This window comes from Balaenoptera acutorostrata, chromosome 7 (assembly GCF_949987535.1).
Source record: "Balaenoptera acutorostrata chromosome 7, mBalAcu1.1, whole genome shotgun sequence".
NCBI classification, from domain to species: Eukaryota; Metazoa; Chordata; class Mammalia; order Artiodactyla; family Balaenopteridae; genus Balaenoptera; species Balaenoptera acutorostrata.
Window position 1 is genome coordinate 76375289 of NC_080070.1, and position 13106 is coordinate 76388394.

The window sequence follows — 13106 nt, forward strand, 5'->3', positions numbered from 1 at the left end:
AGTTGTTCCTACTGCCTGGCTGCCCTTCTTAGATGAGAAAAGCACCTAAGGGATCTAGACAAGTTAACTGTTCTGTTTAGGTATTTTCATTTTTCATGCTTTGATTTTCAAGTCAAATTAAATCTGTGTTCTTAATCTTCTCCCCAAGTCAGAATTTATCCTCAAATTTTGACATGTGTATTCATGGCGAACAAAGTGCACTTAATATTGATCCTTTATTACCTTGAACATTCTAGAATATTTATGTAAATATCATCAGTAAGTGACCGTGATGTAAAGAACCTTTTCTTTAGGATGCTACCTACCTAACCCTCTTTCAGCTCAGTAGCGCTGCCTCTTGAAGAAGATGTCATAAATGTTTGGGCTCCCTTCATCCCCAGATAACCAGATTTTTGAAGCTAGAATGTAAATTTCTTGTTCTGTAAGATTTGCAGCAGAAACAAATAATGGTAATTGTGCATGTAAAATTGGCATCTGTGTGCATGCAACACTGTTATGCGTGTGAGGATGCCTGTTCTCTGTTCACAATGCTGTTTGTATATTTTCTGATACAAACACTTGATCACTTGCTTTGTAAAAATACAGTTGACCTGAAATGTAGAATGTTAGGTAGACTCATATTTTTCTTAGGAATGCCTGATTCACATTTTCTTCTAATGTCATTTATATTATCAGAGCGTAATGAAATGGGCATTGACTTATGATTTTGGTTTTTTTAGCAGTGAGGCTAAAACTAGGTCAGTTATATGAAGTATATAGATGGAAATAACGTACTAACTGTAGTACTTGGGTCTTCTGTGGACTATATGTAATTCAGGGAGGGTGTTAGGTGACTTGTTAGATCATAAAATTTTGTCACTTCTATTTGGTCTCCTAGAAATTTCTGCCTTTCAAAAGCAATGTATTTTTATATCCTTCAACATTAATTCCAGTTATATGGTTTCTCTTTTCTTCTTTCACAAGCTTGCCTTTTACTTGATGTTTAGTTGTGGAAAAGTTATTTGTAATGATTGTATATTTTTAAGCCCCGTAAATTTCCTAGAAGTGGCCTAGTCATTTAGAATAACCTAGTGATTTAGTTGGGTCAGCACTGTATGTGGCCTGGCCAATTCTAGAACTATATTTGGTGGTAACCCTGGATTCTGATGAAAGCGATACAGAAAGAAACTAAAATGCTCTTCTGGTCCCGGACCAAGAGAACAAATCTGGGCTTGGTTTAGACTTTTACTGAAAGGCCTCTGGGAGGCCAGATCTGAGCTCCCACCCCAAACGGGCGAAATATATTTTGTATTATAGATGCCCACATTGTCAGATCCATTTAAATGTAGACCGGGTGTAATTTGACCATTGTAGAGGACAAGGCAGGAAGGTGCTGTTTTGGCCTCACCTTCCTCCGCTGCCCACCATCAGTTGAAGGAGTCATCCTCAGTTTTTCCTTGTTTGCCTCACAGGACTGCCAGATTTGAGAATGGGTAAAGTACTACCCTTAAGACGCAGATGGCTGTTTTTCCCCTTTTAATTTTATGGCTTGCGGGGCCATAACCGTATCAGTGTAGCATACCAGGTTTCCCTCTGCATTTGCAAAAAAAAAATCTTACAGATCTACTCTACAGGGCATATGTTTTCCAATCTTCCATATGCTGTTCTGTCATTCCAACAGTGAATTTTATTTTCAGTTCATTGGAAGAAAACCGTTTGTCGTGGTGGTTGTATTAGTCAAGGGACAGTACAAAATTATAGTGATTCACACAAGATCATCTCTCACACGTAATTGGCAGCTCTGGCGCATGAGATCAGCCACACACCCAAGCTTGTGGTGCCTCCACCGTACCTAACTCACAGCTTCCAAGTCGTCCAATCATCATCATTTGTAGCTCACAGGAAAGGGAAGAGAACAACCACCAGACCAAGCAATTCCCCTTTAAGCAAGTGATGTGAAAGTTGCATACGTCACTTCTGCTCAAACTCCATTGGCAAAAACTTGGTCACATGGCATGTCTGGCTTCAAGAGGGGCTGGGAGATTGTTTTTTGATGCGTGGCTGTGTGCCCAGATAATCGGTATTACTATGGAACCAGGAGGAATGGAGAATTGGCATTAACTTATATTCCGCTACAGTGATGAAATTAAGATGATGGCCTTTTGTCAAACAGATTGTACAAGAACATTTTTGCAGGGGAAATTGATGTCAGGCAGTATTACCACTGGCAAAATGAATTGTCTCATTTTCTAGTGAAACAGAAGAAGAACTGAAGCAAAATAAAAAGCATTCCTCTTAAATCAACAGACTGGCAAATGCCAGTCTCCTGTTATGCTCTCCTAGCTTAAAGCTGCATGTTACCTCTGTCCTAGGTCCCCCTCAAAGTCCTCTGCAAGATGATTGAAAACTCAGACCCTTGCCCTCGGAAACCATACGGATGGATGATCAAACATTCTTTCTTTTCTCCCAGGATACACTTGAAGTGTGCTCCAAGGAGCAGGAGTTTAAAAGCATCCTCTTCTCTCTGTGCTACTTCCATGCCTGTGTTGCTGGGAGACTGAGGTTTGGCCCCCAGGGCTGGAACCGTAGCTGTCCGTTCAATTCTGGAGACCTCACCGTCTGTGCCAACGTCCTCTGCAACTACTTAGAGGCAAACCCCAATGTAAGTGCCAGTGGTCAGATAACCTCTTCCGAGGAGTGTACTGAATCTGTCAGTCTTTGGGCACTATCAAAATGGACCATAATTTCTCTTTCGAAGCTATTATTGAAATAGCTGACACTACATATGCATCCTCTGCCAAGTGTGAGGTTTTACAACAGTGGATGCTCGAACTTTATAAGATGGGTCAAACCAGTTCTACATCAGCAGCTTAGTGCAAAAAAAAAAAAAAAAAAAATGTCCTTCATTATGTTAACAAAAACAGTGGTTTACATGTGCATGTATGCCAGATTCATTAGGCAGGTAATGAAGCATTTGCACAAATGTAATTACATACAGCAATTCTGACAGTTCATAACACTGCATTAATAATCACTACAATTAGTTCTGATGATGGAAGCAATTTACAGCGCGTCACATGTATAAATGATGGTGCATTTCCTGCATATGTCATTATTATGTATTAAGGATGCCACCTTGTTGTGACTTTTTTAGTAATGTTCCCCTTGATTTGAAGTTAAAGGTAGATGAATGATTTTATTTCGTAGCTAAAATGTGTTCTACAGATGGGAACGGGAACGCTTCATCAAGAACATTTGTGTAAACTCTTACAAACTCAGTGACTGGATTTCAAAAAGGATGAATCATTTGTAAGGATTTTCTGGCTTAGTCCTCATAAGGGAAACTTTTTCCATTAAGTTAAATCTGTTAAAATCGAGGTATGTTTGTCAGAACCAACTAGGCATGGTGCTTTAGGCCACACTTTCTATTAAAGGGCCTTTTAAACCATTCAACCATGTTTCTATGTATAAATGGGGTTTTTTTGTTCTTTTGGTAATTATTGTTATTTTCCTTATCAAAGTTTTCTCAAGCTTTGAAGATGGTTTGACTACTATCTGAATATGTACACTTTGTACATAACATGGGTGTGTTCTCCCAAGGAACACATTTTGAGTAAGTCGTATCCAAGATAAATGGCTTTAATATGGTACGTGATCAGTATTCCATACCTAGCATTTTTTTAAATTTATGAAATCCACTTTGAGCATATTTTGATCATTCTAATAAATGCTATTTTGTGTTGATCTTAGCACATTTTGTTTAAAATGTTGCAGGTAGAATTGACTATTGTAATAGTTCTGGAGAGTTCTGGGTAGAAAATGAAATAGACCCCTGAGTGCTTTTATTCAAGTCCTTCATTACTGTCCCAGGAGGCTGAGGCCAGGAATATTATCCTGTTTCAGCTGGACCCTGTACACAGTTGAGGTAGGAATGAAGGGCAGCAAGAGAGCGATTGACTCATGCTTCTCTCCGGCTCTCACATCCCAAGGCTTGGCAACACCACTTGGCCGATTGAATCGTGCTATGTCCTGCTGCTTCTCCCACAGGCGTTCCAGCATCAAGACAGCTTTAGGTTTTAAACACGCGCTCTTGTGTCTTAGGTGTCTTGACCCAAGTCATTCACCACACATCACATCACGAAGCAAGTTAGTTAGATCTGGGAATTAAGCTGACATGCCCACATAGTTTGGTTGTACAAGATGTCCTTTTCAGGAAGGTATATGTGTAAACTTGGAAGTAGGCAGATGATAGATGATATTTCAAGTCATGAGATTAGATGAGATCATCAAGGTTACAGAGTATAATTGAGAGATCTAAAGATTACGTCTTAGGGAATGCCAACATTTAACTATTATAAGAACTTCGATATTTTTCCATATGAATTTCGTTAAGTCTCACCATATGGAAATTCTTGAATGTCAAGGTTGGAAGACTTTAATTGAAAACATCATTTGGTTGTTTACATTTAAGGTTGGGGATGGGACTATGTAACATCTGACTTTGGTTTTACCAAGCCTAGAGGGAGTAGGAAGAAAAACTGTTATTCTGTAGCAGTACCTTTCTCCCACCCTGTGGAGTACAGTTTGGTGGACATGCCCAAGAAGACCTCTACTGAGTAACAACAAGTTCACATTTTTTTTCAGGCTGTACCACTGTGCCAAGGGAAGGGTTACAAAAAAAAAAAATAGTATATGTAAAAAACAAAGATCAAGATTTGTGGGAAGAAAATCAGTTATTGAGAAGAATAGATCCCTAGCTGATTAAAATCTTGAGGGAGCTATATATCAGACAATAATGTATAGCAGGCATTAATTAAATGCGATCAGAGAAATAAAGTTAAGAGGTCTCTGTTTCCCATCCATTTCTGTTCTATGGGAGGTAGTCCATGGCATGGTTGAGAGAGCATGGTACAGTGTAGCCACTATAATTTTTCATTCACATCAAAGTGGCTTAAAAGAAAGATGTATTTGAGGTTCATTTATTCAAATTCAAATAAAGTTGTAGCAAGTACATTGGAATAGTTGAAGCAATTTTACTTGTTCTGTCACATCATGCAAGAAATGAAGGCTATAATTAAGTTTTTATTGAACTGTTGGGAGGCAGTATACTGCCCCCGAGAGTATAAAGGTTTCTGTCTAGAAAGGCTTCATCACAAACTGGCATGTTTTGCAAACCCAGAGGAAGCTAAAGGGTAGCAAAGAGGGGCTTCAAACCCTGCGAAGCCAGATAAAGAGGAGATACGGTGATTCCTTGAATAAAACATACTACAGTCATTAGTTACAGCACTTGGGACAGTCATGGAGGCCAGTTATGCCATAAACCGAGCCCTCAATCTGTGGCAAACGGCTTGGTTTGCCTGGACTTTTGGAAGGTGATGGAATTCTAAGTAACACCCCAAATTCAAATTGAATAGGTTTTTCTTTCTTTTCCCTGACTTAGATCATAAAACCTGGTATAAATCAGATCATAAAAATGTCATCCCTCAAAGGTCCTATGAACCAACACTCTCTTGTGGTTTTTAGATGAGGTGTTGCATGTGTAAACCTTAACCGCATGACATGTTCTGGGAATAATCCGGTTTGCTTTAAAATCTTCATTGAAAGCTTAGCTTCATTAAGAGCTCACTGAATGTATTAAAACACACTGAAAATAATTCTCAGCGAATTCAATCCTGGCAATTCAGACAATTCCGGAACCTCTTTTAAATGCTCGGGTTGGTGGGGGCTTGTAGAGAGGCACTTGCTGCTGATTGACTGTTCGGAGGCAGGTGCTGCGAACCCGGAAGTGAACGTTTGCATGATTCCCCTCCCCTCCCCCGCCAGGTCCCATGGGAAGACCTCCGTTACCTCTTTGGTGAGATCATGTACGGAGGCCACATCGCAGATGACTGGGATCGCAAACTGTGTCGGGTGTATTTAGAAGAATTCATGAATCCCTCTCTGGTAAGACATTTCTTAAGTCATTTCACAGAGGAGAAAGTTCTAGTAAGATTCTTTCTTAACTTTTTATTTTATATTGGAGTAGAGTTGATTAACAATGGTGTGTTCGTTTCAGGTGTACAGCACCGTGATTCAGTTATACATACACACGTTATCTATTCTTTTTAAAATTCTTTTCCCGTTTAGGTCGTTACATCGTATTGAGAGGAGTTCCCTGTGCTATACAGTAGGTCCTTGTTGGTTATCCATTTTAAATACGGCAGCGTGTGCATGTCAATCCCCTAACTATCCCTTCCGCCCACCCTTCCCCCCTGGTAACCTTAAGTCCGGTTCTCTAAGTCTGTGAGTCAGTTTCTGTTTTGTAAATAAGTTCATTTGTATCATTTTTTTTTTTTTTAGAGTCTGCATATAAGGGATAGTTTGTTTCTCTAAGAATTTTTTAAACTGATTTTACTATGTAAATAATTCTTGAATGTTATTGAGGATTCTTGGCCTTTTGTGAGTATATTCTGGCCCACCTTCCAGGGAGTTTGGAAGTTTGTTAGAAGTGTAGGATCTTGGGCCCCATCTCAGACCCACAGAATCCGAATCTGTGTTTTAACAAGACACCTCCCTACCACCACCACAGGTGGTTTCTGTGCCCACATGAAGCACTGTCCCATGCACAGACTCACTGGATCTTTGAGATAACCCGGTGAGGTACGCAAAACTGACACTGTCACCCCATTTCATAGACAAAGAGACTGGGTCACGGTGATTTGCCCCAGGTCACCCAGTTATCCCAGGCAGGGGCTCTAGCCAGATGTATTGATTTCAATTCAGTGGCTCTGATGTAAGTGAAATCTATAGTTTTTTCTCTGGCACAGAAGCCATGGAGTATTCTAAATTTTGATCACTAACTCCTAACTAAATATATGCTCAAGAAAACTGTGGTGATTTGAGAGGGCAGTTCTTCCTTCTGTGAGGAAGGGGCAGAGCCCCCTTGTACTGGAGTTTAAAGAGGCCAGGTACCCTTTTCCCATTTCTCATCTTACTAGCCCTATGTCTGTGTACACCAGCACCCACATGGTTTGTGATTGGTGCTGGGTTTTCTGGAAAGAGCACTCAGTCCTTGTTTTCCATACTGAAGCAGCTGAAAGTGGTGGCATACTTTTCTCATGCCTCTGTCTAAAGGTTTCCAGGTTCATGGCCATTGCCTGATTATTTCTTGGAAATCCAAGGCACCCTCCACCGTGCCACCTCTACTCCCACTTGGGCAAGACACCAACTGCGTTTAGAGCAGTGCCATGTATTTTTTTAAAAAATAGTTTGAGCAACCTCCTGTCTATAATTTCTTGAGAACTTCATCTCCTAAAAGCATTATGCCTTCCTCAAGTCCATTTTGAGAAGTAATATAATCATGCATTAGAAAACATGGTGTACTGTAGTCTCATATAGAAAATTGAGGACAGACTATTTTTTGCTACTTTTAATAATGTTAAACAATTTGGGGACAAGGCAGGAAAAAAAAAAGACTTTCCTGCCATGTGACCATTATTTGTTTCTTTTGACTGTGAGTCTCCTGGTCTTTCCTTAGTTCTAATGAGCGAGGTTTCACGGGTCAGAAAGACACTTTCAATTTAGCACAATTGGAAGTCACTCCTCAGAAGAGGTCTGGGAGTAGGTTACCATGGAGATGGGAAAGATAAACAGGGTCGGGTGTGCTACCTTTACAGAGGCTGATTTCTCTGAATGATGGTGGAGGTCAAGGGGCAGAGCGACAAACTCACTCTGCTTTTCCCTCTCTGGTTCTGGCCTGAGGATGAGGAGTGAATTACTGCTGCCAACCGAGACAGTCCATTAACCTTCACAAGCCTGAACTCCCATTCACATAACTGTAAAATAAATATAGATGATGCAACCTGAGGGGCATCTCTGGTGTGTGCATTAGCCCTTCAGAAATTTAGGTACCTGCCCTTCCATGCCGCTCTGGTGAGGTTTTCAGGATGGAGATGCTCATTTGCAGTCTTGCAGCCTCACCAGAAAGCGCTACCGTGTCAACTCACCAGAGGAAGTTAAAACACTGACTGGTTTGGTGGCAGAAACTGCAAAATCCCAGTTATTTTGTTCTCATACAGATGTTTCCTGCTCGTGCTGTTTACGTTATTAGGAACTTCAGATAACACTTCAGCATCTGCAGGATGTCTTTTTGCCACTCCTCACATTGGTTAACTTATTTGGCAATTAGTGTCTTTGGTTACATGGGCACGTGGTCAAACCTTGGAATGCTTTCAGTGGCTTTGTCCTGTTAGGAGGATGAATGAGCTTCTTGTTGGGTAAATGACACGGCATTTAGAGAGGGTTCCCCAACGGCAATGTGCTTGAGAGGGTTCCTGGCCAGAGTTAGGGAATTATAATTAATATTCTTCTCTCACGTGAGGTGCATACTTGGCAATGCTAAACAAGTAATACGGTAAATTACTTTTGGAAAATAAGGTATCAGGTCACCTGAAAGCTGTCATATATTAACAGCTTAAAAGTTGGGCTTTGAAGTAAAACAAAATGACAAAAAAGCTCGGGTTCAAATTCAGTTCTCCCTTGTGTTTGCTGTGCAATTTTAGATACATCACGGAACCTGAGCCTCTGTTTATTCATTTGTGAAATTAGGGTACACAGTAGCAGTCACTCACCATCCTCTCCTCCTCAACCTGCCCCACTCCCCAGCCCCAGGCGACCACTAATCTTTCTGTCTCTATAGATTTGCTTAATCTGGACATTTTATATAAATGGAATCAGACAGTATCGGGCCTTTTGTGTTTGACCTCTTTCACTTTGCATGTTTTTGAGGTTCATCCATGTTATAGCATGTATCAGTACTTCATTCCTTTTAAGGGCCAAATAATATTCCATTGTATCGATATATTATTTTATTTATCTGTTTATCAGTTGATGGATATTTGGGTTGTTTCCACTTTGGGGCTATTATGAATAACGCTGCTTTAAATATTCATATATGTGTTTGCATGGACATACATTTCCACTTCTTTTGGGTATATACATAGAAATGAAATTATTGGATCATATGGTAACTCTATGTTTAATGTTTTGAGGAACCACCAAACTGTTTTCCAAAGTGGCTGTATCACTTTATATTCCCACTGGCAATATCTGAGGGTTCCGTTCTCTCCACAGCCTCGCGGTGGGTGTGAAGTGGTATCACATTGTAGTTTTGTTTTGCATTTCCCTGAAGACGAATGATGTTGAGCATCTTTTCCTGTGCTTATTGGTCATTTGTGTGTCTTCTTTGGAGACATGTTAATTTAGAACTACCGATTCTTTGAGGTGTAACAATAACCTTATCAAACAGCCCTCCCCCAAAGGCAAGACAGGTGGTGACGGTGCAGAGAGTTAGGGTCCCATCAGCAAGAAGCAGCTTTTCATAAAAGCCTCTCAGTGGGATGGGAGAAGGCTTGGATTTAGAATCAGGATTCCCAGAGCTCCTTGAGTATGTTGACATCTTCACAGATTTCTTAAAATAAGAGAACATAAGTCTCTGTGTGAACTAAGCCTTGCTTATCAAGCTTTACTTGTTTGACATCATAGTAGGAACTTACAGTAGGACATTCGCAGGTTTTTTTTCCTTCTAGAAAATTAGGGTGTACTTGAGGTAATCATGTCTGTTTCTAGGGCACAGGAAAGACTAAAACTAACCTTTGTAAAAGGCTGCTGTGTGCCTAACTATTTGCATACATTGTCGTTAAATTGTCATGGCCACAATCTTTAGGTTGCTATTAGGATCCCCATTTTACCGATGAGATTGAAACTCAGATAAACTGCCATTTTTTTAAGACCACCAAATCATTCAGCCGGCGGGAAACTGAACCAGATCTGTCTGGCTATAAATCTAGCCCTTCCTGTTGACTTTGCTGTTTTCCTTTGCTTTGCTCATTGCCCAACATGGGGGAGGCACTCTTCACTTATTTGTAAACAGACTGCCTAATTGTCTTTCCAGAAAGCATGGACCATTTGCACTCCCACCAGCATTCTATGAATATGCACTCAAACAAATATCCAGTCCCCAGGCATTTTGAAAGTTCCAAGTGGTTCCACTTTTTGGTTACTTTCTTTGCTTGAAACTCTGTTTAACTTTGGCTGCATTGAAAAACAATTAACTGTGGCTCTTAAATTTTCTTTTAACTAGTGAGCACTAACAGGGAAAACCAAGTCCTTGTTTGTAGGGAATAAATTTTTGGCTTGGAGATGTTTAGTCTAACTTTTGGTTTTAGTATTCATATTTTGTGCCCACATTTTTATTTTGGCTAATTTATTTATCCAATAATGGTGAGGTTAAATCTCCTTCACAGTTTTGTTTTGGTCACGCTGAGTCGGGTGAAATTTTAATTTTGATTATTTTGATATATGAATGTGAAATGATAGAAAATGTGAATAAATGAGTAAAACAAGCCCAGCTGATGGATATTGGTCACGAGAGAGTCTGCATTGCTCCTTCTCATGTTTATTGGGTCCAGGTCTCTGTTTCTGGCAATACGAAAGACTGGATAACTTGAAAATTCTCCTGCTACAAAATAAAAATAGAAATTCTGACTTTAACATTTAAAGTGCCTTTTGGAATTCAGGAGAGCAATTGAGCATCACCCCTAAGGACATGGGCTCCCTAGGCAATCTGGGGTTGCAGGTTTGAGAATGAAGGAACAAACTGCCACTACTCACAGATGACATGATTGTGTAGAAAATCACGCTTATTTTGTCTCCATTAGACTGTGAGCTCCTTGAGAACTAGGTTATATGAATCTCTTATACTTCCACGGCTTATTGGGGTATACTAGGTGATCAGTTCATACGATTGAATGAATTAATGAATAGTCACTTTGTCTCCAGGTGATAGTGAGGGGACCAGATAGCATGAACATACACAATTACAGAGATAAACCCCATTTTCAGAAAATGATTTTAAAATTCTAGGCATAATATAGCTACGTTAGGTGATGGTTTTTAAAAACTAGCATTCCCTGTACATTTAAGTGCATGTAGACAGAACTTACAGCAAGAGAGGCTGGGAAAATTAAACAGAAGTGTAATGGTCCCCTGGGAACTAAAGAACAATTGGGGCGGGGGGGGGGGGGGAATCTGAGATTACACTGAGTTAACCAGAAAAGTATAAGTGCTTGATTGACTGTGTTTATAGCTGGTCAGAGACTGAGGCCCATCAATTGTTTTGTTACATTTTGAAGTACTACATTCTAACATTTAGAAGCTCTGGTATTTCTGCTCGCATTGCCTTGGTTGAGAACATTCTTCCCGGTGGAATGTCTACCCTTCTCCCCGGCCTGAATGAAGTGGATGGGTGTGATTAATGCCTGATAACTGCAGCCGCTCACTCATTAGGCAACTATGGACTGAGCACCAGCATGTGCTAGCAGTTGCCCCAGGGTCTACAGATCTTGAGATGGGCTACACAGACTCTGCCCTGAGAAGCTCCAGGTCACGGGGAGGTAGCACTGATTTGACTTTTAGTGTATACTGCCCTATAACATGTTAGTTACACACACTCCCACGTATTTTTTAAGATAGGCACATATAATTATGTACGTTTACAAAATCTACGTGCATTATATATAAAACAGTTTGAAGTAGTATTGCAGAAAGTACTATTAAGTCATGCTAAAATGAGTTCAGGATTAAGATTAAAATCAAACATATGCCCAGGCAAGTTACTCTGAATCTCAATTTCTCTCTGCAAAATGGGGATATTTGGGAGAATCAATGACTTCAAGCATGCAACAGGGTGACCAATACACAGTAGATGGCTCAGCACCTGTCCGTTCCCTTTGTGTGCATGTATCGTGTTACCCCAAGCAAACCGCAAACCAGGTCTTCTTAAGGATGGGATTCATGTGTGTTCCTTGGACTCCTCCCCAGAGGTCAGCATGGTACGATACACAGAGCAGAGTGATTGATTACAAGAGGGTCAAGAGATATCTTAAGAGAGCTTGCTATCTATCCAGCATCGTGCTGGGACCATCTCACCAGAGTGTTCTCAAGGTGTTTAGGAAGTGAAGATTGATGTCCACTTAGATTTGGAATAATTGACTTTTCCTTTGTGGTTGAAGGTCGATGATGAACTGATGCTGGCACCAGGATTTGCTGCCCCACCCAATCTGGATTACTCAGGCTACCACCAGTACATAGACGAGATGCTTCCTCCGGAAAGCCCGGCACTGTATGGCCTCCACCCAGATGCTGAAACAGAATTCCTGACAGTCACATCCAACACGCTCTTCAGAGCTTTGCTGGAGATGCAGCCCAGGAATGCACTCAGCGGTGAAGAGCTGGGACAGTCCACAGAAGACAAGGTAGAGGGTCATTCTTTCTCTTCTATTGAGTTATACTGTATATAAAGTACACTAATCCTAAGTGCACAGTTAATGAAGTTTACCTTTGTGTACACATAACCACCACCTGGATCAAAATACAGAACATTTCCAGCACTCCAAAAGGATACTCCTGCCCCTTACTGATCAGTACCCTCTCCGCCCCAGGCCAAAGGTACCCACTCTCCTTACCTCTGTCGCCACAGACTAGATAGATTAGATTTCCCAGTGTTTGAACTTCAAATACATGCAGTCTTAACAGGAGGTACTAATTTATGTCTGGCTCCTTTCACTCCACATTTCATTGTGAGATTTGTGAGATTCATCCGTGTCGCTGCATGGACCAATGGTTCATTTTTGTTTAGTATTCTACTATATAATTCTTTATTTATATATATAAAAATTTTAATTTGCTCCTTCTATAGGGGATGGGTGTTCGGGTTCTTTGTAGCTTTCCACTACAATGACTGTCACAGCTGTGAACATTCTTGTATAGTCTTTTGTCAGCAGACAAAGGTAACTCTCAAAGCTATCTGCTCATAACACTCATTCCTTTATACCTGGAAGTGGAATTGTTGGATCAAAGGGTATAATGTTCAGCTTCAGTAGATACTCCCAGTTTTCCAAAGTGGTACAACCACTCATACAGACTCCCACCAGCAGTGTGTATGAGTTCCACTTGCTCCTGCTTCTTGGGGTCTTGTTAGGAGTAATGGTATTTCTTTGTGGTTTTAACTTTGCATTCCTCAGTTAAGGAATAATACTGAGCATTTTTTCATACGCTATGGCCATTTGGATACACTTTCATGTGAAGTA

The 13106-nt window shown here is 40.5% G+C and overlaps 1 protein-coding gene across 2 annotated transcripts in view; it reads left to right on the forward strand.

Moving 5' to 3' along the window:
• The window catches only part of DNAH11 (dynein axonemal heavy chain 11), a 326952-nt gene that overhangs the window by 304784 nt on the left and 9062 nt on the right, over positions 1-13106 (forward strand). For both annotated transcript variants that reach the window (XM_057550027.1, XM_057550028.1), the window contains 3 exons: positions 2450-2641; positions 5803-5922; positions 12030-12272. In XM_057550027.1, the coding sequence (XP_057406010.1) occupies positions 2450-2641; positions 5803-5922; positions 12030-12272 (555 nt within the window). The remainder of the gene's footprint in view (positions 1-2449; positions 2642-5802; positions 5923-12029; positions 12273-13106) is intronic.